This window comes from Podarcis raffonei, chromosome 13 (assembly GCF_027172205.1).
Source record: "Podarcis raffonei isolate rPodRaf1 chromosome 13, rPodRaf1.pri, whole genome shotgun sequence".
Taxonomy (NCBI): domain Eukaryota; kingdom Metazoa; phylum Chordata; class Lepidosauria; order Squamata; family Lacertidae; genus Podarcis; species Podarcis raffonei.
In genome coordinates this window covers 28,553,046-28,579,428 of record NC_070614.1, presented here as the reverse complement: position 1 = coordinate 28,579,428, position 26,383 = coordinate 28,553,046, and the positions used below count along the sequence as shown (strand labels likewise).

At 42.6% G+C, this 26,383-nt stretch overlaps 2 protein-coding genes and 2 long non-coding RNA genes across 8 annotated transcripts; 2 read left to right on the top strand and 2 right to left on the bottom strand.

Annotated features, from left to right (window-relative positions):
• Positions 1-624: 624 nt before the first annotated feature.
• THAP7 (THAP domain containing 7) lies at positions 625-8,691 on the bottom strand. 4 transcript variants are annotated; one of them, XM_053361357.1, is made up of 5 exons: positions 8,671-8,691; positions 5,623-5,702; positions 3,885-4,037; positions 2,928-3,044; positions 625-2,582 (listed from the first exon to the last, which is right to left on the bottom strand). In XM_053361357.1, exons 2-5 carry the CDS (start codon positions 5,700-5,702, stop codon positions 2,027-2,029), a joined length of 906 nt encoding a protein of 301 aa, XP_053217332.1. In that variant the 5' UTR covers positions 8,671-8,691; the 3' UTR covers positions 625-2,026. The 4 variants fall into 4 exon arrangements, with proteins under 4 accessions (XP_053217332.1, XP_053217329.1, XP_053217333.1 ...); XM_053361354.1 differs by lacking the exon at positions 8,671-8,691 and adding an exon at positions 8,319-8,427; XM_053361358.1 differs by lacking the exon at positions 8,671-8,691 and adding an exon at positions 8,319-8,427 and having other exon boundaries at positions 3,945-4,037.
• Positions 3,973-6,302, top strand: LOC128399693 (uncharacterized). Its single transcript, XR_008327255.1, has 2 exons — positions 3,973-4,056; positions 4,928-6,302. It is a non-coding gene; the product is annotated as an uncharacterized LOC128399693 (long non-coding RNA).
• A 3,625-nt stretch (positions 8,692-12,316) lies between the features above and the next one.
• Positions 12,317-25,133, bottom strand: LOC128400044 (uncharacterized). The gene is made up of 2 exons (XR_008327297.1): positions 24,985-25,133; positions 12,317-12,545 (listed from the first exon to the last, which is right to left on the bottom strand). It is a non-coding gene; the product is annotated as an uncharacterized LOC128400044 (long non-coding RNA).
• LOC128400042 (vomeronasal type-2 receptor 26-like) lies at positions 14,592-20,782 on the top strand. 2 transcript variants are annotated; one of them, XM_053361996.1, is made up of 4 exons: positions 14,596-15,445; positions 17,186-17,413; positions 18,088-18,214; positions 19,769-20,782. In XM_053361996.1, the coding sequence occupies exons 1-4, from the start codon at positions 15,017-15,019 to the stop codon at positions 20,668-20,670; spliced, it is 1,686 nt and encodes a 561-aa protein (XP_053217971.1). In that variant the 5' UTR covers positions 14,596-15,016; the 3' UTR covers positions 20,671-20,782. The 2 variants fall into 2 exon arrangements, with proteins under 2 accessions (XP_053217972.1, XP_053217971.1); XM_053361997.1 differs by lacking the exons at positions 18,088-18,214; positions 19,769-20,782 and having other exon boundaries at positions 14,592-15,445; positions 15,952-17,295.
• Positions 25,134-26,383: the final 1,250 nt, after the last annotated feature.

Genomic DNA, 26,383 nt, shown 5'->3' with positions numbered 1-26,383 from the left:
GTATCTTGTGCTTTACCATAGAATTAGGCTATGTAACAGCTTTATATAGCACTGTTTAAAGCAGGAATAGGGAACATGTGGCTGCTACTATCATCATCAATAAGATTTATATGCCACTTAATATACAAAATACCTAAGTGGTTTACATAAAACATAGTAAGGTAAGAAAAATAAAAATGTATGTACAACATTTAAAACCAAAAATACAAAGAAATACATGAGTAAAAACAGAAAAGCCATCAATAAAGCATTCAGTTAAATATCAATAAATAATAGAACATGGTGAATCTGATGAGCCTGGGAATGCCAGCTTAAATAGACGGGTCTTCAGGAAGTGTTTTAAAGTTTGAAACTCTTTCTGCCTCATGAACTGCGCATGGAAGGGTGTTTGACCACTTGCTATGTTGACAACAGCTGGAGTGGCACAGGTTCCCCATCCCTGGTTTAAAAAATAAACCCAGCAACAGGATTTTGGAGGTTCTCAGACAAGGCATCTCTGTGGGACCCCTTAACTTGGAAGAAATGGGCATGTAATTCTTTTCCACTGGCTGAGTTCTCCACATTTTATGGTAGATCATTGCAGCTATTCTGTAGCCGGACATTTTATTCAGGACAACCAGAATATCAGTTGGAGTAGCCCAGTATATTTATTTTGTTTCATAGTGTTAAATACAAATAAAAAGTACAAAAAAAATTAAATAAGGGCTTAGAGCTCATCAGTTATTCCGGTGCCTTTTCATTCATTAGCCAGAAAACAATAGAAGGCAACAGCAATTTTATTTTTAAAGAGCAACTGGACGAAAGTCTGTCTGGGTGCTTTCCAGGAAAAAGGACCAGAGACTTAGTTTTTTTTATTTAAAAAAACAGCTGAACATTCAGGAGAGAGGCCAGGAATATTTCTGAGGAGCCACATCCTTGTTCCACCCACCCTTACGGGTTGTGATAGTCATGACAGGCATGTAAGTGGTTCTGTTCAGGCAGCTGAGTCCTTGACGGGTGCCAGCACAAAGTGAAATAACCTGCAACCGTTGCAAACTATAGAAATCATTTTGGTTCAAGCTGAAGACAGTTGCCCCAGTCCAACAAGAGATCCTTACAGGTAAGCAGCCTTCTGCATGCCACTAATGTGCATTTTAAAACTGTTTTCACTCCACTCTTTGAGCTGAAAAAGGCTCCCAGAGCAGGTTTCAATTATCAGTAATGAGACTCATATTCACCCATGACCCTCCAGCATTTTGAATAAAACATTTTTGCAAAAGGTTATTTGAAGAGCACAGATGGTTGTGTTTATGAGTGCACATGAGAAACGCCCAACAAATGGTACTTATTGTTCCTGTCTTAGCGCTTCTGTCCTTTTCTTACATATATCAGGCCTAACTCAGCTGATAGGCGGACAGGTTTTGCTTCGCAGCAAGTCTAACAGCCCAGACTTCACTTAAGCTTTTGGCTTACTTACTTAAAACCATCTGAGTGGTTTTACTGAACTGTTCCTCAAAAGATAGTGCCATCTCCAGCATGGTGAGTTTGCTCTTCTCCTGCTGATGCACATCACCCCACCATATATATTTTATGGATGAGCCTCAGTGGGATGAGGATGCCTTGGCCCACAGGATCTTAAGATCCTTGTAAACCTATAATCCATCAGAAAACAGGGCAACCTTTATCCCATACACCCCCTAATTCAATCTCCCTGTGAGCAAGGCTGAGCCAAAACTTGCTAGAAACTGTATGATCCTTCCTACGCCTCAGGCAACACCATGCTGAAGGCCGCAGGTTGACAGCTGTTGCAAATCTGCTGTAAAAGGTGTCTTTCAGACGAGTAGGAAGCATCCATCATACAAAACAGTATTTATTTACAGGTACAGATTATATGCGAATGGTGATAGGGAAGGCGGCAAGTGCCAAGCGGCCAGCTAGACTGGAGGACCCAGAGTTCTGGCGCACAGCTTAGCCGCAGGGACCATCACACAGCCTGAAGCTGAGAGTGCACCAAACAGGGAAAGGTCAGTTTTGGCCAATCCCAAAGTTACTCAAGGTCATTGAGGAGCTGCAGTTCAAAGACCTGCAGGTGCTCCTTGAGCCGTCGATGTGCCTCGGCGCTGTGCGGCCGCCGCTCGCGCTGAAGCTCGCAGATCCGAAGGCGGAGTCGCTGTTCTCGGCGCCGGCAGGCCTGGAGCTGCCGCTGCGCCTTCCCCAGAGCATCGAGGGCCGCCTCTGCTCGCCGCTTCCACAGCAAGGCACTGCCTACCTGGTAGCTGTGCTCGTTCTGGATGTAAGCCCCAGCTGGGGGAGGCAGGCGCAACATGTAGAGAGAGAGGGAAACGGGGTGGGATGAATCCCCCACTGGCTCCGGGAGGGCGGGAGAAGGAGAAGCTTCTTCCTGGCCAGTAGCAGCGGGGGACTGTTCCAGGGGAATGTCTGACAGGGTGGCCAGACTCTCTGACTCCGGCCCCGGGAGGTCAGGCTGGCTTCGAGGCTCGCCGCTGGTGGGAGCAGCCCCAGGGCTTGGCAGCTCTTGTGCAGGGAAGCAGGAGATGTCCATGCACAAAGGACTCGACTCCTCCTCCAGGCAAGGGCTGCAGCTGTAGGCAAGGAACAGAACCCTGGTCAGACAGGAACCGAGTGGGGAAGATCTGCCACACTTTTATCACAGGTGTAGTGACAAGCAGAGGAGGACAAAACTGGACATGTCCTTCCAGACGCTTCCCGAAATAACCCAAGCATGCCAGCATGGAGCAATAACTGTGGTTCAACTTCAACTGGAGGGCAGCAACTTCCCTACCCCTGCAGTAAGGCAGCAATTCTGTGTGCACACTTCCGAAGAAGCAAGCCCCACTAAACATAATTAACATTCATAGGATGGTACAGGAAGGGAGGGAAGACCTTCCACAGAGCATGGCAAGAGAAGCCAGAAGGGCAGGACTCACCTCTGCTTCTGCTGACGTTTCGCAAGTTTTGAGTTGCCTAGCTTTGATTTTTGGCGCAGTTTGGCGTGAAGTTCAAATATTGTGGGAACAGCACCCTCTTTGAGCCGATGGTAGCCACTGCAAAAAGGAGCATCAATACTCATAAGCCATCTCTGGCTTCAGACAGGCAAGCATCCTTCTCTGGAAGGTCATCTGAACTATAGACCTTGCAGCAAGGCATCTCTTTTTGGGGAGCTGCTAGGTTCTGGGAGGTGCTAGCTGTACCTGCGGTTAGCCAGTTATATTTCTACATTGCAATGTTTTCCCTCTAGATCTCTGCACGTGCAACTGCATGTGCAGAGTCCCAAATAAACAGAATGAACTTTGTAACACATGCTGCTTAAATTTGGATTTCTCTCCACAAATCTCAATGGAGATAATCCAGCGTGACTTCCACAATACAGCACTCCCACTTGCTTATTCTCCTAAGAAGATATAAAATTGCTTTATAATGAGTCAGACCATTATTGCCTACTACTATTTGCTCTCAGTGATACTTAAGGACTCAGGAAGAGGCTTTTCCCAATACATACTACTTAAGATCCTCACACACCTTCATTACTTTATCAAACTGATCTAACAGGTCTTGGTGACTTGGGTATGTCTAGGTTTATCTTTTCGGCATCTGCACACATTGGATTCTGCCCTCACCCCCAAAAAAAGTATTTAAATTGAAAGCTGGTCACCCCTGAATAAACCACAGAGTGGGTCTTCCATGACAGCTTTCTGGCCTTCAACAATTGTTCCCCCCACCCCGCCGGCCTTTAAGTCATTTCTAGCTCCCTTCTCCACCCCCTCTGCAAGTAGCACCTTTGCCAATGGCAAATGTATTATCTAAGACATTGTCCAATTGTGACCATATCCACCTGTTTTAATTCTGCTTAACTGTTCATGCCCTTTCATATTCCAGTGACCTACCTGGTGCCCACCAGTTCGAAGCAACTCTTCTCAAAGTGCTTGGAGCAAAAGTAAACATACTTGGAAGCAGGGTCCCAAAGACCCTGGCCGCTCATGTCCTTCCTCCGACAATTCTCCAACCACATCGCTCGCCGGGGGTTGTCCTTTGGAAGTCTAGGAGCACACACAGGAGGTGAGTCAGAGTTAGCCAGGAAAGGATGAGCAGCACAGTGCAGCGAAACAATGGAGGCCTTCTTCCCAGGAACAAGGACATTTGTCTGAAAATGTCATCCCAGGAGCTTCCCTGTCATGTGCATCATAGAGCAAAAGTATGATTTGATTGCATGGAATAACAATTGCTCTGGGTGAGTAGCTTAGTGTCAAACTGAGTCTGACTGATCCCTTGGGGCTCCAGATACTTGGCTAACATAAGGCTCTTTCCCAGGCTGGAAAAAGAACTATAGCATCATTCTAGGCCTTTAACACTAGGAGACACTACAAGGATATATACATTACTATTTCCAGAGATTATGGCTGTTCAGACAACAGTATCACTGCAGTGCAAAATAAAAGTAAGTGTGGCTAAGTAAAATATTCCATAGTTTTTGGTGAAGCCACCCTGCAACTTGCCCTTCCCGTTCACATTTCATGCCAACAAATCCCTATCTTGGACGCCTTTTTTGGTGAGAGAGAGGGCATGGCATGATTGTTACTTTAAAAAAGAAGTATGCATATTACAGCTTCTGTTTGTGCGAAATATGCTTAAGGTACCATAAAAAGGCACTGTGAACTCCAGAAATGATAACAGGGAAATATAGTGGTACCTTGGTTCTCAAACACCTTGGTACTCAAACGCCGGAAACCCTGAAGTAAGTATTCCGATTTTTGAATATTTTTCGGAAGCTGAAAGTCTGGTGCGGCTGTCGGCTATTGTTTCTGGGGCACCTGCACCAATCAGAAGTTGTGCCTTGGTTTTCGAACATTTCAGAAGTCAAACAGCCTTCGGAATGGATAAAGTTTGGAGCTTTTGCTTTTGCTATTTATTTTGCATTTTTGTTTTTTAGGCTTTTTCAGTTAATTTGTTTTTGTTACTGTGTGGAACCCAGTTCAGCTACTGATTGACTGTGTGACTGCGGAAGTGGATAAAAGCCCCCCATCCAAAAAATGACTATCATCAGTGCAGGTAAGAAAAAAACCTAATTTTAATTTTTATCATCTACAATACTGTCTTATTTATTTTATAGTACAGTACATTGATTATTGCTTTCATTTTATGGATCAATGGTCTTGTTAGATAGTAAAATTGCTGTTTTAGGGGTTGTTTTTAAAAGTCTGGAACAGATTAATCTGTTTTGCATTACTTTCTATGGGAAAGCATGCCTTGGCTTTGGAACGCTTTGGTTTTGGAACGGACTTCCAGAAAGGATTAAGTTTGAGAACCAAGGTTCCAATGTAATGGAAAGATCCTCAACTAGTCAAAGGAGTGACAGCAGGAATCTGGTAGGTTTTCTTAGCCTTTCCTCTGCCTTGTGACGGCTCTAACTTTGGATCAATGGCTACACACACACACACACACACACACACACACTTTATATTCTGCCATGAGCTCCTCAAGGAAGGGTGGGACAGAAATATAAGAAGAAATACTAATATCCCCAACGTGATATTCCTGCAGACTAGTACCAGCCAGCCCTCAATTCAAAATGGGCACCATTTTGAAAGGGAGATTGGGTGGGCCCAGAATAGCATCAACTCTCACCGATGGAAGGAAATGCCTCGGTTGCGTGTCTCAGGAGTGTCACGGGTGCAGCAGCCAGTGGCAGAACAGTGGCGGGGCATCTATAAGAAAAGAGAGGAACTTTAAAACCCACACTATCCTGAAGACTCAGGGTAAGCTATAGAAGCTATTATATTTGTATTTTAAGAGGAAGGGGCATGTTGGGTATTCAGAAGCCCCAAGAGCTGACTAAGTGTGCTAAGAAAGTCCCAAAATTCTGCAACAAGTTATCATAATTCGTTGCCAAAAGCATCTGCATTCTATAAGCTGTAGAAATTATTCTAATCAGCACAATTTATTCACATAATCTGCTAGTTTTTGTTTTTTAGGCAGCGGTTAAGACAAGGAGCTATATAGGGAAGCGAAGTCCCACTCCACAATATAACTACTGGAAATCATCTTCATCCACCCACTTGGTTTATTACATTTTACCAGCATTGCAGACAAAACTTAAAAGCCCACCTTCACAAGACATCTAAGATTCTGAAGAAGCAGGATCCCTTGCACAGGAACACAGTAAGTTTTTCAGTCTGGCATGGAATACACACAAGCTGACTCTCAAGTCATGCAGGTTCTTCCTTTTGTTATACTTGATGAGCACCTACTCTCTGTTTGCATCTGTTTCAATTGTTTTTCAAGGTATCAGAAACAACGAGGGGGGGGAGAAAAAAAGAAAAGCCCCCTCATATTTTCTGGGCCTCTGTATCTCTCATTGTAGAACAGCAGAAACAGCAAAGCAGCACATAACATCCTTATAACACTAAAGCAATATCCCAGAAACCATTTAAGTAAATACACTTAGGGTTTGGACAGCTCTAAAAGCAGAGCAACCATCTTCAGGAACTGACATAAGGCTGTGCAAAGCCATGTATCCTTTGGAAGATTACTGAAGCTCTCGTCAGAGATTACTGAATCTCTTGTCAAGGTTTGGGGTTGTGGGGGGAGACAATCAAAGCATCAAACCAAAATGCTCAAAAACCAAACTGGGAATCTGAAGCAAAGAGAAAACTATATTGTGCAAAACAATATAAAATTATGAGTGCTGATGGGAAAAGGATACTAGAACAGGGTCACCCAATAAAACTGATTTGGCAGTAGGCCAAGGACAGGGAAAGGAACGTACTTCTGCACACAGCAGATTAATGCAGTGAATTCAATACCCAGATGTGATAACTTAGTACTTAAAAAAGAAAAAAACATTGAACATGTTCACGGAGAAGACCATCAACTGCTATAAGTGGAAATTACTCTTCCACAGCCTCTTACATCCATCTTTGGATGTACACCTCTTCCAAGTTCTCTTCAGCATTTTCTGTTGTTTGCTTCCCGCTGTTAGTTTTAGATTGTCCACCCATTGTATATGTGGCCATACCCTTCGACTTTTGATACTGAAGGTTTCCAGTTACCAGATATTGACACAAAGCAACAGGGAATGAGAGTTGCCTTCATCCACTGCTGGGAAGGGTGGGGCATTCCAGAGGATCTACTTGGCCAATGCTGCATCAGAATGCTGGCCTAAATAGATCCAATGTAACATGGTAGCTGAAGTATACCGGTAAGCTCTCAGAGATCTTAACCCTCCACCTTTTGGCTTAGGCATTATTTTCATTTGCACGGCATTTCATTTTATGATGCTAGGGCTGAATTTTCTTCCCTCACAGCCAAGTTGGCTCACATTTGGATGTTGCAGATATCACTTAGGTTGCACTAGAGGCAAGATGATGCCCAACAACACCGGAATCCAGACAAGGATACAAACAGGAAAACGGAGGGCAAAAGCTGGTGCTGAGAAAATATAGCGGTACGAGATAGGAACGAGAAAACACTGCTCTTAAGTGAAACAGAGAGAGGCCTAGGCAGATGGTTTCATACATCTCACAGCCATTCAGCTCATTCAGCTGCTGATCTCCTAAGGGGTTATTTATTTTTAAAACCTGTATCCCATCCATCCCCCTGGGGGTTCATGCCTCCGGTGCTCTTCCACTTTCGCCGCTCACTTCAACCCTCACAACAACACAGTGAGGTGGGTGGCTAGTTCAAGGTCACTCTAACCAGCTTCAGAGCCAAATAGTGGGGGAATGAAGCCAGGATTCCCACCCCACACAACCCCCCCCCACACCCCAAGGTCCTAGTCTGACCCTTTTAAAACCACCCCACAGGCAGCTGAAAACAGACTGGCGACACCCTTACATTCACACGCTTTCACCCACCCGACCGTGGAAGTCCTAACGTGCATCAGTAATTGGGGGCCGGCGGAGGGCAAGGAAAGGTTTGTGAGGTTTTTTTGCCAATTACGACCATTATTGCGGGTTAGCTAATCTGGAATGAAATGGGAAGAACGTTTGAGTGGCAGGAACTGAGGACCATCCCAAAGGGATGGGGGAGGGAATGTCATGAGCCGCCTCCCGCCGCCCCCCCCCCGCAAGGAAAGGGACATTCCAGAGTTTGAAATGACTGGGGGGGGAATATGCAGAGCAAAAGGGGCGGGGCCACAGAAGGTCTCCATCTCTCTCTCTCCCTCCTCCCCCCCCCCCCACCGGGAAAGGAGGAAAAGCGGCCAAAATGCCCCTCTGCCCACCGCCGAGAACGGAGACGCCGAGAACGGAGAGGAAGGGCTCGCGGCGGAGAAGTCGGGTGAGGGGGTCACTAATTTTTATTTTATTGGTTTCTCTCCTCACCTCCCCACTCCCATTGCTCGGGGCACCGCCGTCGCGGCTTCGAAGCTGACAGGGGGAATCTCAGCACCTTCTCGCGAGAATAGGTGCGCGAGCAAGCGAAGACCTAGAGATAGGAAAAAGTGAAGAGAGCCCCCTCGGCGCCGGCCATTTCCGCTCTCGAATTCCATTCGCTCAACCGTTCAGAAGGCAAGGATCGCTTCCCCCGTAGAGCAAAGAGCCAACGCAAGAGATCACAACGCTTTTATAAAAGCATTTTTAGTCTGCAATCCTAGACGTCTTTGCCCGAGGATAGGAAAACCTAGGGGTTGCGTCTTGTGTATTACAGGAAGTTCAGGCTGCGCGCTTTTCTCACCTTTTCCTACCTCTAGGGAGCGAGATTGCAGCTCCTACGTATCACCCCCCGCCTGACCAATCCCCCTCTCGCCTTTCTAGGCGCTTGGGTTGCTTCCGGGCAGCCTGGCGCAACCTAACCTCCCATCTCCCTCCTCCCAACCCCACCCTCAGTCATTACAGCCAATCAAAGGCCGCCCCCGTGCGCATGAAAAGGCGGGTACCGTCGCCCCGTGGGCCAATCACAAGAGCGTCAAAGCACCCCGGCAGGAGGCGAACTGTCAGTGGGCCGGTTTGCTTTTAAAGCGGTTCTGTCCACTTAGACAAGGCAGCCTTTGCCCAAAAGTTCACAAGCTGATAGATATGACACAAAAAGAGGGGAAGGGAGAAAGAAGCAGACTCAAGTGACAGTTATTAAAGTTAGATAGCAAGTTCCTATCTACCAATTTCGCATGGGGCTCTCTACCTATGGAATATGCAGAAATGGCGAAACTTACCGCGAGAATAAGAAATCAAGATAACAGACTTTTTATAAAAGAGTAGAAATTATTGAATATTTACAGATAAATTGCAAACAGATAAAAACATTAGCAGGATTATTGTAATAACCTGCAGTTTCATGAGAGTATATATTTAAAGTAGATAATTAAATGGGCAAATTAAATGAATTTGGATATGCAGAAGATATTAAAACATAAATTTAGGAACTGCAGAAAGAGGGGAAAGGAAGTCAAACTTTGAAATGTTAAATTGATTGTAAAACTAGTGAAATGTATAAACTTGAAAAGTATAAATAAAAACTTTGAAAAATAATTATTCTTTTTATTTTGTGACTCCTAACTATTTAGTATTCATTGACCTTCTCCAGAAAGTCCCTATCCCTGCTCTTGCATTCCCCCCCCCCTTTTAGGTAAACGGCCACAGACAAGAATATTGTTATGGCTACATGGGCTTCTTGGCCATGTTCAGATTTTTTACTGCAGTTTTTGCTAGGGGAAAATATGTTTACAACTTCAATGAAGCCAAATTTATCACCTTCAGCGTGTTGTTATTTTGTAGTCTTTGGATATATTCTAGCTTTTTTATTCCTCCCCCACTCTGCTGGAACTGAACAAATATGCCATGCATTCTTCAGAATTTATGATAGGGGTATTATAATTTCAGTGGTGTACAAACTCATTATCTTGAGTATTGCCTCTTCTAACGGGCCTCTTTCAATCGGACTTGAGGTGTGTTGAGTCAGCCTATGATTAAAAATGAAAAACTCTGCATTGTCAGCTTAAACAAACTCTGAACTTCCAGAATTTAAACAGTGGTGAGATAAAAATATTCTTGCATAACCCATCTCAATATATGGAGAAGGAACCAGGGATGGCATCTTGTCCTCAGGATTGAGGGTGCCTGCCGCTGCAATGGGGATGTGCGACATCACACGCATATATACAGGTGTGAGTGTGACATCGCACGTCCGCATGGTGGTCCCTCTTCCTCCTCTGCAGGCAGGATCCAACCCCACCCCACCCCGGAAAAGGATGCCTTGCTGGCTGGCTGCAGACGACGGAGCTGAACATCTCTCTTGGAGGCAGTGCCGCTGACACGTGCCGGATTTTCTCATTGACTTTGTGGGTGTCCAACCCCCACAATTATATTATTGTGCCTCCCTGGAATTGGCTGCTATGGAAGGAACTTTTGGGTTTACTACTAAAGGTCAAACTGCCCTTTTTGGTAGAAATGCAGGATTTCTTCAGTTTTAAAAATATCAGCTTCCACTTCCTTCCCAGGAAAGAGGAGGAGTATTGAAAGAAACAAGACCAGAAAGTCTGATCCCAGCAATTAAGTCTTTGAAAACATTTAAGTTATGGGATGTTGCCCCAACAGTTGCAATGTGGCAGTGGACAGGGAAATATAGGGAGAGAAGAAAGTGGTTTCCTTGATCCTGGCAATCTAAATTATCCTAGACATGAAAATTGTGAAATGAGAATGCTCTTCTTCTCACACGATACCATCTTCAGCTATATGGTCATAAAGCAGTTTCAGCCCGGTAAACAGTGCCAATACTGAGCCCTCCTCCTCCTCCTCCTCCTTCTCCTCCTCCGACCACTCTTGGCAAGAAAGATTGTCTTCCATGAACACAGTCTTAACAGTGAGTCCATAAGTAACTGGAGGCCAATTCTGGATCCACAAGTCCTTCCACAGTGGGGACATAGGTTTCCTGGCAGGAGCTGATCATGGTGAGGGTTTGTCAGATGCACCCTACTCTTGCTGTTTCTCCTTTTTGCCCTGAGCTTGTGCTTATTCAAAGTCCATGACACCCTTGGTAAAGGATGTTCTCCAGTTAGAGATGAAGATAATCAATAGAGTTGGGGCGATAACACATCCCTGTTTAATGTCTGATCCCACTGTGAATGGTTGACTTTGAGAGCCATTGTTATCCGTGATTGTTGCCATCATGTTATCGTGGAGGAGCCAAAGGATGTTCACAAATTTATCTGGGCAGCTGTTTTTCAGAAGGACAGTCCACAGGGCAGTACAATTTACAGTATCGAAGGTCAGGTAGATAAACGCCATATACAAGGATTGATTTTGCTCTCTGCATTTTTCTTGAAGCTGTCAAGCAGTGGAATTCATATCCACTTTCCCCCTAGAACACTGAAAACCATTTTGGGATCCAGGAAGTGTGTCCTCAGATATAGGTAGGAAACGGTTTGCTAAGATCCTTACAATAATTTTGCTGGCTGTGGCTAAGAAAGAGATGCCTCAATAATTTCCACAATCCGTTCAATAACCTTTAAAAAAAAGATTGATAATTTTGGCATCCCTAAAGTCTCCTGGGATCTCTTCTCTCTCCCAGATTTTTTTGATGAGCTTGTGAAGTTGTTGGGTAAGCTAAATTCTGCCCACTTTGAAGACGTTGGCAGGTATCCCATCAGGTCTGCTGACTGTGTTGTTTTTCATTTGGTTAATAGCTGTACACAAATCTCCAGATCTGGTGATACAGCAAGATTTGGAGATACATGCAACACTAGCATGTTTGGGGTAAGATTTAAGGTAGATGGGAAAGGTGGGATGAGTTTCCTCTCCTACCCTTAAAGACCACCACATGTTTCCTGTTCCAGGGCAGCTGTTATCCTGAACATTATCACTCTTTTTAGAAGGAAAGGTGTACTGCAGTATTTTGAGCAAAAAAAAAACAATGGACCCCCCCCCAAATGAGGGAAAATGTAACCTGTGCATCAGAACTTGAAAGTTGAAGAAAAAGGTGACCAGCAGATTTAGACTTGAAAGATTAGCAAAATGATGACATATGGGTCAGAACTCCAAAAAAGGAACGAAAACATAACCTGTAGGTGAGGACACCAAAGCAAAAACGTTTTTTAAAAAATTACCATTTTGGTGATATTCTGAAGTGTTTGGCTATCCTTTGTTCCTGAGTACCAAGTGGCTGTGGAGATCTTCTCCACTGTGGCTTCCAGTACTGGTTTACTAGGTTAAATGTTTGTTTGCAAATGCTACTTTATTGTGTGAGATCCACTGTAAATCCAATCAATAAATAAATATTCTAAAGTATTGTAGAGTCTGCAATTTCTGCCACAATATTCTTCTATATTGAGGTGGTAATGAGGTGGTGAGCAAATGGACATAACTTACAAATTAGTATGGATCATCACTGTCATTTTCTTCACTTCTATCAACAAATCAGAGGACATTTGTGTGATACATTACCCAAAATAAAAGATAACGGATTAAAAAATGTTAATTGAGTGAATCTCTCCGGGTTCTCCAGTAATATATTTTGGCAGGGACATTTGGACTTCCAGTTTTGGTTCTCCATTTGATTTATCCTACCCCAAGTTCATGTGTCACATTAGCAGACATTGGCATTTTCCCCTCATCCATCTGCAAGGCACAAAAATGGCAGGATATCATGTGACTATTCAGTGGTACCTAAGATCTGGCAAACAAATATAGAAAACCCCTGCTACAGCAAGCTAACTTCAGAATTGTAGAATTGTTCCTTAATCCACTAACCCAAGCAGCAGATCCCTTTTTCTTTTCTTTTTTTGTAGAAAGAACTTACAAAGCTATCCAGTCCAAGCATTTTGTTATTTCAACCTGTTAACAGTCTGATAAATCTCTTCCTTCAAAATATCTCTGTTCATTTTGGTCCAATGTGTCCCACTCATACATTTTACATTAGATATGTCCTCACCTCAAGGTTTCATCAAGCTATTGAGTTTTTAGTAATGATAAATTCCCAAACAAGGAATTTATTTTTGCATTATCATAAGTAACACTCCCATCTTTTTGTATCAGTGAATAGATTTTTTTTAGACTTCTGCTCCCCTTTATCACATGTGCTAAACATTTGAATGCTCATTTAATGATTCATATACTAACATATAGGGAGAAATTTGATTCAATTCTCATTTAAAGATGAAACTTCTCACCAGCAAAACAAAAAGTGAACCAAAACAGTCATCAGTTGAAATCTGGAGTTCTCAAAATTTTGCAGTGCAGTTCAAGTAACTCTCATTGCAGGGTTGTGTGAAAGAAACATTCCTACAGGAAAGCTATCTATGTTCTTCTTTCCTTGACAGGAACCTAAGGGAGATGTTGTATGTTTCTCTAAAGTTTTATTGAAGATGGCATTAAGATATCCTGAAATTATTCTATCCCCTGTGGCAAATTGTAAGCATTCCTTAAAAGATTTGGCCAAGAATGAGAATTGATTGGAATTAGGAGCATATATCCTATATGGTCCTGAAAACTGAATGTAAGATTAGAAAAAAATGAGAAATGGAGAGAAATCATAATGGAGAGATTCACCTATCAGGCAGACATGCTTCCACCCAGACTCAGTCCCAAGGCCCAGGATTTACCGGTATACTTTTGTTTGTCCAATTACAGCATATTCTCCATACACTTCAGCTGTTCCACAATGAAGCAACAACTACTTATTATGGTTAAGATACAACAAGTATTCCCCCCCCCCATTCTTCCAACACACCTGCTGCTTCAGGTTGGATAACCGATCATTAACTCCCCTATAATTATGAATCTCAAGATGACTGAATGTGTTTTTCATGTGGCCCCAGTGCATTTCCAGAGACCACTACTAGATATCTAAATGCAAATGCAACCCCCAGTATCTCTGGCATTTCAAGTAAGAGGGGAAAGCCAGATTCTGTAAGTCTAATCTCAGATCTTTTCTTGATTTTGTAACCAAGCTCCCAGGAATTAATCTCTTGCTTAGGTAGCATGTAGCGCCATTCAAGATAACCTGCTTTGTGACTGATCCGAAGACCAATGTTGTAAATGGAATAAAGGGCTCTCTGCCTAGAAGGAAGATGAGCATGATATTTTTTGTGATGCTAGTGCTCTTGTTGCTTCCCTGGATGATATGTAATGGAAAAAAGATCAGTACGTGCACCATCAGTGACCCATTCCATATTCCGCACAAGTATTATCAGCCAGGTGACCTGATCATTGGTGGACTTACTTCTCATCTCTTTCCTTCTCTTAACTGGGAAGACTTCAAGAAATACCACACCTTCCGGCAATTACTTAATGTATTGTAAGGACTTCATTTGATGCTCATTAATATCCAGATCCCTGTTTATTGGCGTTTCCGTGTGCCGCTCTGGTTTCGCCAGAAGTGGCTTAGTCATGCTGGCCACATGACCCTGAAAAACTGTCTGCGGAAGCGGACAAACACGGGCTCCCTCAGCCTTTAAAGTGAGATGAGCGCCGCAACCCCAGAGTGGTTTGTGACTGGGCTTAATTGTCAGGGGTCCCTTTACCTTTTAACCCTGTTTACACAGAAATGAAGACAAATACTCTTTAATGCAGTTTGAAGCAGAGAGAGATGGATATCTATGCATGAGTGAGAGAAGTAAGGGTGGTGGTGGGGAAATTCCATTCTGCTCTCTTTTAAAGATGAACCTATCTTTTTAACAGTAATGAAACAATATGCAAACCTGAACCCAGCTATGCCTTGAACGTCAAACTTTTCCAAATTTTGCAGTGCAGTTCTCCAGTCAAGTAATGCATACTAGGGTAAAGTGTACATAACAATGCATATTTTAGTGAAATAACATTTTAAAATGCATTATATTTGCAGACATCACTTTGCAAAAATGTTTACACTGGGCAGAACTTCATACAAAAATATGAATATTAGGAGAAATTTGTACTAAAATGCTGGTGGCCTTTTTTTAAAAAAAAAATCACAAACTGATATCAGAATGTAAACTTAAGATTGGAAAAATGAGAAACAGAGAGAAATCAAAACTGACAGATCCACCCATATTTATATCTTTGCCTGCCAAAAATTGAGTATTGGTTTGAATCAGGAACATATATCCTATATGCGATTGAAAACAGAATTTAAGATTGGGGGGAAAAGAGAAATGGAGAGAAACCCAAACAGACAGATTCACCCATCTCTATGTCACACAATGCCTAGCATACCTGGTAACTCTATATCAAGTAACTCTCATTGCAGGGTTGTGCCAAAGAACTACCAGCATATTCTGGCACTGGTATTTGCTGTCAAGGAGATCAATGAGAATCCTGAGATCTTGCCAAATGTCACCTTGGGATTTCACATCTACGATAGTTATTACAATGAAAGGATGACCTATCGGGCAACTCTGGAGCTTCTATTCACACAGCAGAAATTTGTTCCCAACTACAAGTGTGACACTCAGAAAAGTCTGTTGGCTGTCATTGGGGGACTTGATTTTGAAACCTCTCTCCATATGGCAGCCATCCTGGGTGTTTACAAGACTCCACAGGTAAGATACAGGTAACTTCATGAGTCATTTGCATTTTCCTTTTCTACCCAGAAAAGTTTTCCAGTTCTGAGAGACAAAGATCACGTTCACACTATACAGTTAAAGCACTATTATTCTACCTTAACACTCAGAATCCTGAGAACTGTAGCTTGTTAAGCATGCTGAGAATTGTTAGGAGACCTGTTACAGAGCTACAATTCTAGCACTCTTAACAAATCTCCAGTAAACATTCTTGGTTATGTGAAATATTGCACAAGCCACAAATCCACTATGCTAGGACCACACTCCACTCTTACAAAGGCTGAAGCTGATGACACTCTCAGGAATATCTTTGCATTCGAGATGCACTGATTTTGCAGTTATGCCATCAAATCAACTTGCTCCATCCTGGACACTCTGGCCTAGCAGCAGAGGTGAAGCCCAACCGCAATTGCCCTTTCACTGCAGATGCATGTAGCAATTCCCTCTATTACATTGACATAATATGCTTCCTTATTTCTTTTTAGCTCAGTTATGGCTCCTTTGCTCCAGAAGACAGTGATCAAGTCCAGTCTACTCCCTTCTACCGGATGGTTCCAAACGAAGCCCATCAATACACTGGCATTGCTCAGTTGCTTCTGCACTTTGGATGGACGTGGGTTGGGTTTATCGCTATAGAGGGAGAGAGCGGGGAGAGATTTTTGCAGTCCATGCAACTTCTGCTTTCCCAGAGAGGCATCTGCTTTGCTTTCTCAGAGAGAACTCCAAAAAACACATATTGGAGAGTTTTATTTTCTTTAAGTCTCAAGTGGCTCCAAATCTACAAAGTTATTGCAGAGAGCAAAGCCAGTGCTGTTGTTGTCTTTGGAGAAACCAAGTCCATGCTTTGTTTACGAACAATGCTCATCATAGGTGAAATAACATATGGCGCAAATACACCAGTAGGAAAGGTGTGGATTATGACTGCTCAGCTGGAGTTTACAGAATTCTTCTACCAAATGACCTTAAGTATGGAAGCCTTCCATGGTTCCATCTCCTTCAGGGTTCATTCAAAAGAGGTTCAAGGATTCAGAACATTTCTTCAGCTCATAAATCCTCTGGGGACCAATGAAGACATTTTTCTCAAGTTGTTCTGGGAACGAGCATTCAGATGTTCATTTCCAAGCTCTAAGACAAAGAAGCAGGTTAATAAAATCTGCACTGGAAAGGAGAAGCTTGAAGATCTCCCTTCATCTGGCTTTGAGACGAGCATGACTGGCCACAGCTACAGCATCTACAATGCAGTCTATGTTGTAGCACATGCTTTACATGCCATTTTCCGAACCAGGTACAAACGCAGAACTATGGAAGACAAAGGGAGGTGGGTGCTTCCAAATCTGCAGCCTTGGCAGGTAATATCTTTCTTGAGACTCAGCTCTATTGATATAGGCGGAGGAATGACAACCCAGGGGCATATAGAACAGTGCCTTTATAGGAAGCTACCCTATACTAAATAAGATCTTTAAGAACATCAAATTCAGTATTGTTCACACTTACTGTGACTTTCCTGCATTCCAGGAAAAAGTCACTTGCAGCCCTGCCCAGAGATGCTTGGGTTTGGAGACTAGCACTTGTTTATTTTCTCATTCATCTTTCAACTGCCAACAAAAGCTTCAATCTAACAAGTTCCCTCCCCTGGAAATAATTGTGTGTGGAAAAGATCTGAGAGATGTTTGAGTTTTAATCAATTGTTCCTGTCCTTCTGTTCCTCTTTCTACTCAGCTCCACCCCTTTCTTAGGAATGTCTCATTTAACAACAGCGTGGGAGAAACAGTGTCTTTTAGTGAGAGTGTGGAATTGAAGAACGGATTCGATATTACCAATTTTGTCATTTTCCCAAATAACTCCTTCCTGAGAGTCAAGTTTGGGAAAATAGATTTGGAGGCTCCCACAGGCAAGGAATTTTCAGTTGATGATGAAAAAATGGTGTGGCACAGAAGCTTTAAGCAGGTGGGGCACAGCTGTGATTTCCAGGCTCTATAGGGAAATTGAATATTATTGCACCGACTAATAAAACAGAGCAAATGGATAGCAGTCTTGGTGCACTTCTTGCATAACTCAGATCCTGAACCCATAATTATGGAAGCCTAGAACACCATGTTTCCATATATGAAAATTATCCCTATGTAGTAGTCTATAAATCTGTAAATTTAATGCTTATATTAAAAAAGCATAACACTGTTATAAGCCACTGTGCGTTCAACTGACTGTGCATGCATACACGTGCAACATCACATGCCTCTATATCATAAAATGATTAGTAAGCATTAGGCTACAAATGATGTAAAATTAGTATGTTTTTGAAAAAGTACACAATTTTGCTGCTGCGTTACTAAAAATCTGTGTTTTGTCCCATTGGCAATGGAGACCATCAGCAACTCTTAATCCTGTCTAAAACCTCATCATGTACAAGCTACTTTATAGCCATACAGTATTTGATAGGAATGCAGCCAATGTATTCTAATCATTTAACTGCTTGAAATCAATCAGTCAATCAAACCTCAACCACCCAAAAAACCTGAAACAAGTTTCTCAAAAAAACACACCACCCAACACACCTTGAGTTTGCATCTGTTATTTTATTCTCGGTGATAAACTATTCGTGTGTTTATTCAAATGGACAGGTTCCACCCCTTTCTACATGTAACCCAAATTGCCCTCCTGGCTCCAGCAAGAAAAAGAAGGAGGGGGAGAAATTCTGCTGCTATGATTGTTCTCCATGCCCTCAAGGCAAGATTTCATCCCAAAAGGGTAAGAGACAAGAAATACTTCAAAGACAGTGCACATTGTAACATACGTAAGGAGACGGTTTCAGCAAAAAATGAGCCAATCATTGATGCCATTGTTCTTTCTATAATAGCTGAAGCTCAGAAGCTTGAGGCTTTCAATGGTAATAATTGTATAAATTTTCATATCTTATTGGAGCAACACTCAGAAACCCAACTAGTATCTTTTTATGATATTCCTTCTGATTCTAAGTTAGAAGCCATCTTTCCCCACCCTAGTGATGTGATCTGCATGGGACTCCTATTGATGATCAATCAGAGGTTACCACTGACTTTGAATGGTGTTGGTCTATTTTGGCAGCATTTCTACAGTTCATCTAAACTTTTTCATAAATTGAAATTTCGCCCTTATTTTCTGGTGTGTTATGCAGCAGGAGATAACTGAGGATGGGTCCGTAAGATAACTTACACAGGAATGCATCCAGTGCATTTGGACAGGACTTACTAATATTATTATTAATTATTCAATGTATGAATTGCCTTTTAAGAAGATTTCTTAGGTGAATGAACAATTTAAAATAGCACATAGGAAATATAAAAGCATACAAATTCCATAGTTAACAAATAATAATGCAAGCTGGTGAGCACATAAAGCATACCCAACCTACAAGTGTCTTCTCCCACAACCATGACTTCATCACTACAAAATAATCTACACCTTCAACTCAATCCCAAGAACAATGACATCAACGTTCAAATGCCTGGGGAAGCAAAAATGTTTTTGCTTAGCGCCCAAGTCATGTCAAAGTTGGCCCCAAGTGAATGTCTCTGGGGAGACCATTCCATAAACGAGGGACACCATTGAAAAGCCCCTTTCCCTTGATGCCACCTTCCAAACCTCTTTCAGAGGAGACATATGGAGGAGGGTCTCTGATGGGGACCTAAACATCTGGATAGTCTGATATGGGAGAGGGTGGGGTAATAGAAGAGAAGCTTGCAATCAAGCAGTTGATAGAACTCTGCCCTAAATGTATCTACCACTTTATGATTAATGCATGGGAGACTGAATATATGTCTGAAGGAGCCACTCCACTATAAATGTTCTTGAATCTTCAAACATCATCGTCTCCGCAGCAATCTATACAACAGATGACTGCCCCTGTGAAGTTAGCATAACATAGGCAGACAACCCAGCAAATTACAGTGGTACCTCGGGTTAAGTACTTAATTCGTTCTGGAGGTCTGTTCTTAACCTGAAACTGTTCTTAACCTGAAGCATCACTTTAGCTAATGGTGCCTCCTGCTGCTGCCATGCCGCCGGAGAACAATTTCTGTTCTCATCCTGAAGCAAAGTTCTTAACCTCAAGCACTGTTTCTAGGTTAGCGGAGTCTGTAACCTGAAGCGTATGTAACCTGAAGCGTATGTAACCTGAGGTACCACTGTATGCTGATTTCAGGTCCAAAGGTCATAGTGTATTTGTTCTGTCTAGGAATCCTTTTGCTACTCCAGTTTAATGTTAGGATGTCATAGACAGTTTCTGTCCGGCACACCCAGAACCTGCATCTCTTCTTTTACCAGACATGGACAATTGCGACAGATGTAGTGAAGATCGATATCCAGACAAAGGCCAATCACAATGCATTCCAAAGGCAATAATCTTCCTGTCTATAAAAGAGCATCTAGGGATGAGCTTGGCTTCTTTGGCTCTTTCTCTCTCTCTGCTCACAGTGTTGGTTCTAGCCATCTTTATTAAAAACCAGGACACGCCAATCGTCAGAGCCAACAATCGGGATCTCACCTACGCTCTCCTCACTTCCCTCCTGCTCTGCTTTCTCTGCCCTTTGCTCTTCCTCAGCCCACCAGAAAGAGTGATCTGCCTTCTCCGACAAGTTGCTTTTGCTGTCATTTTCACAGTGACCGTTTCTTGTGTGCTGGCCAAAACCATCACCGTGGTTCTGGCCTTCATGGCCACTAAACCAGGATCCATAATGAGGAAATGGGTGGGGAAAAGACTGGCAGGCACCATTGTGTTTTCTTGTTCTCTTATCCAAGCAGGTATTTGCACTGTGTGGCTAAGAACCTCTCCCTCATTCCCCCATCTTGACATGCACTCCATGGTGGGAGAAATGATACTGGAATGTAATGAAGGGTCCGTCGCCATGTTTTACTGTGTTCTTGGTTACATGGGCTTCCTGGCTATGGTCAGCTTTGTTGTGGCATTTTTAGCTAGGAAACTGCCAGACAGCTTTAATGAGACCAAATTTATAACCTTCAGCATGTTAGTGTTTTGTAGTGTCTGGATATCCTTTGTTCCAGTTTACTTGAGTACCAAAGGAAAATACATGGTGGCTGTGGAGATCTTCTCCATCTTGGCCTCTAGTTCTGGCCTGCTGGGTTCCATCTTTGCTCCCAAATGCTACATTATTGTACTGAGGCCCTATTTGAATAGTAAGGAGCAGTTAATAAAGAGGAAATTCTAACATATTCCAAGACCTGCAATTTCTGCCATCATGCTTTCCTCCAGTGAGATGTTAATACTGTTGATGTGGTGAACAAATGAACATGTCTTACAAATAAACATGGATGATCTTAGTCATTTTATTTACTTTCTCTCAACAAACAAATTAGGACAGTTGTGTGATATATTATTCAGAATTAAATATAATGGATTAAAAATGTTAGTTGAGTGAAACTTCAGTGTTCACCACTGTATGGAGTTCTAGTTTTGGTTTTTCATTTGATTTAGCCCACCCCAAGCTCATTTGTCACAATAGCAGGCATGGACATTTTCCATTCCTTTATTTCCATGGCATAAATATGCCAGAATAGCAAGTGGCTATTTAGTGGTACCTACCACACGGTGGAGTATGCAAAGAATGCTATGGCAAGCTAAATATTCAGAGTTATTCTTTAATCCACAGCTCTACACTCTAGCGCCTTCCTGGGCTGCATAGCGCCTCTCCCACTACTCCACTCCAGCATTTAAATAGACACCAGAGGAACACCTTATTAAAACCTCTTACTGAAGAATAGAACAGGACCCATATATTTATGGGAAGCCTTCTAAGAGCTTATAGGCAGAGGAGGAGCATGGATGGGTTGATCATGGGTCAACCAGGTAATTCAAAAGTAAAATGGAATTTATTTAAGTAAAACAGAATTTATCTGGCTTTAACAATAAAGAAAATGTCTTTTTAAAAAAATCCTCCCATTGCATATAAAAGGAGTGATATTCCCCAGTTCAGATCAGGATTGTAGTGTGCATTGAAGCTGGGCATATATGTCATGCATTCTTCAGATATTATTATTTGGATCTTACAGTGCAGTTGTATACAAACTTTTTATCTTCTGCAACACCTCTTCTAATGGTCTCTTTCAATTGGCCTTGAGGTGTCTGTGCATCTTTAGTTGAGCAATTGATTAAAAAATGAAAAACACTGCATTGTCAGCTCCAACAAACTCTGAACTTCCAGAATCTACACAAATTGTGAGATTAAAAAAATATTGCTGAGTAATTTATTTCAATGTCTAGAGAAGGAACTCATGGTTTTACATTGAAGATCAAGCTGCCCTTTTTCGTAGAGATCCAGGATCTAGGGGCGTCTTGCCCATAGAGGCAAGTGGCGCAGGGTGCCAGGGCACCAAGTTCTGGAGGGCGCCAGGGAAGAGGTGGAGGCTGGACGCGGCGGTGCCTCCCGGCATCAGCTCGCCGCCTTCGCCCGCCTCGCTGAAGCAGCACCATGCCCAGAGCCTCCGCCTCTTCTCCGCCAGAGGAGCCACCCTCCAGCCGTTGCCCGTCTCCTCCAGCTCCGCAAAGCTGCCGGCAGCGCCGTAAAAAGGTCGGCAACTCTGGGAAATGGGGGGGGGTCTTTGCACCACGGCGCCAGATATACTTAATACGGCCCTGCCAGGATCTATTCAATTTAAAAAATTTCCTTTCAGGAAAGGAGTATTGAAAGAAACTGGATCAGAATGTCTAGCAATTAAGTTTTTGAAAGCGTTTAAGTTATGAAATGTTGAATTGATGGTTCCAATGTGGCAATGGAGAGGGAAATATAGGGAGAGAGGAAAGTAGGAGGGGACAGATCCCTGAGCCAAAGACATAAGTAATATAGGTGCTTTGGTTGCCTGGTATGATGACCTCTGCCAATGCTCTTGAGCACATTGGAGTAAGGTTTGAGCCAGATGGGATTTGGGGAAATGTCTTCTCCTATCCCTAAACACTATCACAAGTCTCGACTTCTGGAGTCGGCGCCATCGGCAATGGCGGATTCTTATCCAAACATTAAACAATGCTTTCCTGACAATATGGTTTTTAAATGCTTTATGTGCTTTAACCTTGTCATACCACAAATATGCATGCCACCCAAAAACGTTATTAAAACCTTCTAAATCCAAAATGTCTGTGTTCTCAAGAAGCAGCCATTCTTTCAACCAGCAGAATGCTGCTGATTCGTAGTAAAGTTTAAGGTCTGGCAGGGCGAATCCACCTCTTTCCTTTACATCAGTTAATATTTTAAATTTTATTCTGGGCTTCTTGCCCTGCCAGACATATCTAGAAATATCTCTCTGCCACTTCTTGAAACAGTCCAAGGACCTACTTGAAAATAAAACCCCAAGGTGGTTGTCACCGATGGAAGCAAAGGCCCAGAAAAAGCTCAATATGGAGGCTAAATGGCCGAAATATTGGGAAATTCTGGAAGAAGAAGGAGATAAATTGAAATTGCAGAGTTTTGAGAAATTAAAAGATAAAGTGCGAGATTGGCTTCATTATTATCAAATAAGGGAGGCTTACAATTTGGACAAAAAAAATGGCTTCCAGGTGGAAAAATCAAAATTGGAAACAGAACTGTTAGACCCCAAAACTAAGATACTTTCAAGAATGTATAACTTGCTGCTGAAATGGAACACCCAGGATGAAACGGTTAAATCTGCTATGATTAAATGGGCACAAGATGTTGGACATAACATTATGTTTGCTGACTGGGAACAGTTGTGGACCACAGATATGAAATTTACGGCATGTAATGCCTTAAGAGAGAATATTATGAAAATGATATATAGGTGGTACATGACACCAGTCAAGCTGGCAAAAATCTACCATTTGCCCAATAATAAATGTTGGAAATGTAAAGATAATGAAGGTACCGTATTTTTCGCTCTATAACACGCACCTGACCATAACACGCACATAGTTTTTAGAGGAGGAAAATCCGTAGGCATGCCACCCGTACGCATTCCCTCCATAACACGCACAGACATTTCCCCTTACTTTCTAGGAGGAAAAAAGTGAGTGTTATGGTGCAAAAAATACGGTACATTCTTTCACCTTTGGTGGACGTGCCCAAGGATTAAGGCTTTCTGGGAGATGATATATAATGAAATGAAAAAGGTATTTACATATACCTTCTTGAAGAAATCAGAGGCCTTTCTCCTGGGCATGGTCGGCCAATTGGTGTTAAAGAAGGATAGAACTTTTTTTATGTATGCCACAACAGCAGCAAGAATACTTATTGCAAGGTATTGGAAGACACAAGATTTACCCACTCTGGAAGAATGGCAGATGAAAGTGATGGACTATATGGAATTGGCGGAAATGACTGGCAGAATCCGAGACCAGGGAGAGGAGTCGGTGGAAGAAGACTGGAAGAAATTTAAGGACTATTTACAGAAACATTGCAAAATTAATGAATGTTAAAATGATGCTGGAATGAAATGAAGCGGTTTTAGTAATAATGTTAAAAAGGAGTATGAAAAATTGATTTATTAAATAGATGAAATTATAAGGTTGTAATATGTTAAGATAAAGAACTAAGATAAAAACAAAGAGGGAAAGGATTTGCTGAATTAACCATTCGAAATGGAATACAAAAAAGGGAGGTGAGAGGAGGTCAGGGAAACAAGTGAAGGAAAAATAAGACATTGAAAGATGGACTCATTATTTCTATTTTCTTTTTTTCTACTCTGTATTTTTTATTGTTTGTTTTCTTTCTTTATTATCTTATTATTTTTGTAAATTCTTTTCTTGAAATTTGAATAAAATATCATTAAAAAAAAACAAACTATCGCAAGTCTCCTGCTTCAGAGTGCTGGTATCCCAAACAGGCAGCATCAGTGTTTTTAGCAGCAGATTTGCTGCTAAAATATTACAGTATTTGAGCAAAAATGTAGTATGTGGGACAGGATGCCAAAAAATGACCAAAAGCATAACCAGATCAGGTCTCCAAAAAAACGATCATAAATTTGACCCATGGGTCAGAGCGCTGAAAAATAACAAAAAACATGACCGGGGGTTAGCAGCTGGAAAATAACCAAAAATGTGTGCTCAGAGGTCAGGACTCTAAAAAATGACCAAGCTCTCCAATCTGTTAATATCATCATATTGAATCCTGATTCTGCCTTCTGCAGCATTAGATTCCCCTCCCAGTTTGGTGCCATCTGCAAATTTGATGAGCGTCCTCTCAATTCCTTCATCCAAGTCGTTGAATGGGCCCAGGACAGAACCCTGCAGCACCTCACATGTCACATATTCCAAAATGATAATGAACTGTAAGCGCTATGTGAGTTTAAGAATGAATTAACTTTCTGTTGCAACCTTTTATTTAGAAAGTGATCAGGGCATGCTGCTGCCCAACCACAGCCACACTACACTAATAGATTTTACAAATGATTTCTATGATTGTCAGCTCTCACTTCCATCCTAAAAGGGCAGGGGCTAACATTGTTGTGGAGGTGGGGGGGGATGATTAACAAAATCAATCCTCCTGGCAAACTGGGAATATCCCCTCCCTCACCCAAGTTTAGGATATTCCACCATTCTTCAGCAGAGTTTCTTTTTCTTTGAGCAAAATTAGTGGCTCACGTAAATGTGAACTAAGCTTTGATAATAAAGAAAGCTGTAACAAAATAACACAATGAGAGAAACTAAATACAGTAACATGGGGCAAGTCTGACTCTACTATTCAAATTCGCCTCCATTACAAAATAGCTTCAAAGCCAACCTGGATGTTCAAAGCCCACCCCCGCATCACAATATGCCTGTCCTTTAGTTCAAGTGGAGGCCCTTTTCTTCACTTTTCTCTACTACCAACCTTACTGTATGCTTGTGAAACAGGAACCACTTATAAACGCCATCTCCAACTCCATGAAAGATTCCATCAATGATGTCTCCGAAAAAATTTACAAATCACTTGGGAAGACAGGCAAACTAATGCCAAGTGTACTGGAAGAAGCAAAGATCACCAGTGTCCATAGCTGTCAATTGTCCCTTATTTGAAGGGACAGTCCCTTATTCAAGCGCCATGTCCCGCTGCTGTCCCTTATTGATGGATGTCCCTTAAATTTCACTTAAATGATGTCCCTTAAATTTCAAAGGAAGCAGCTCCTCTCCCTCCCTCCCTCCCTCCCTGCCGGCCAGGAGAAACGCGCTAAGAGGAAGGCACACTTGGCAAACCCTCACCGTGATCAACTCCCGCCCGGAAACCTGTATTTCCACTGTGGAAGGGTGTGTGGATCCAGAATTGGCCTCCACCGTCACTTACGGACTCACTGTTAAAACCGTGTTCATGGAAGACAATCTTACTGGCTACGAGTGATCGCCAAAGAAGTACGTGCTACTCAGTGAAAGGAAAAAAAACTTTTGATATGCTCCGAGGCACAGTGCTTCACTTGCTCCAGAGCTGCATTTTGATATTTAAAATACAACTTGGCCCACGTTAAAGCTTAATCTGACGACATAGAGTCCAAACTGCTTAACACTAAAGGTAACTTTTAGAAACGAGCTCGACCTCTTCCCAACGGTCTTATTTACGCCCGTGTGGGGAGAAGCACGCTTTCCCCCTCTGACAGATAACGGACACGAGCCGCGGAAGCTTGGCGCCTGCGCGCTAAAGACAAACGAGGTTATTTAACAAGCAGCCAAAAAACGTTGACGATCCCCTCCTTGCCTAAAACGAGAACAGGCGCTCTACTACGCTTACGTTGTCTCCCTGCCCACAAAAGGGCAAACTCTTCGTTTCCTTGGCTACGCAACCGCCTAGAGCTTTCGCCCACTCAGCCCCCGCTTACGTAGTAGAAGAGCGCCGCATTATGGCGACCGGGCGGGGGCTGAGTGGGCGAAAGCTCTAGGCGCTTGCGTAGTCAAGGAAACGAAGCGTTTGCCCTTTTGTGGGCAGGGAGAGAACGAGCTATTGC

Excerpts from the sequence above, each read along its gene's own strand:
- THAP7 (XM_053361357.1), bottom strand. The coding sequence starts at position 5,702 with ATGCCCCGCCACTGTTCTGCCACTGGCTGCTGCACCCGTGACACTCCT. Across the intron at positions 4,038-5,622 it reads CGAGGCATTTCCTTCCATCG|ACTTCCAAAGGACAACCCCC; the intron begins GTGAGAGTTGAT and ends GTGTGCTCCTAG. Across the intron at positions 2,583-2,927 it reads AAACGTCAGCAGAAGCAGAG|CTGCAGCCCTTGCCTGGAGG; the intron begins GTGAGTCCTGCC and ends CCTTGCCTACAG.
- LOC128400042 (XM_053361996.1), top strand. The coding sequence starts at position 15,017 with ATGCGATTGAAAACAGAATTTAAGATTGGGGGGAAAAGAGAAATGGAG. Across the intron at positions 15,446-17,185 it reads GTGTTTACAAGACTCCACAG|CTCCACCCCTTTCTTAGGAA; the intron begins GTAAGATACAGG and ends CTTTCTACTCAG. Across the intron at positions 17,414-18,087 it reads GGCACAGAAGCTTTAAGCAG|GTTCCACCCCTTTCTACATG; the intron begins GTGGGGCACAGC and ends TCAAATGGACAG.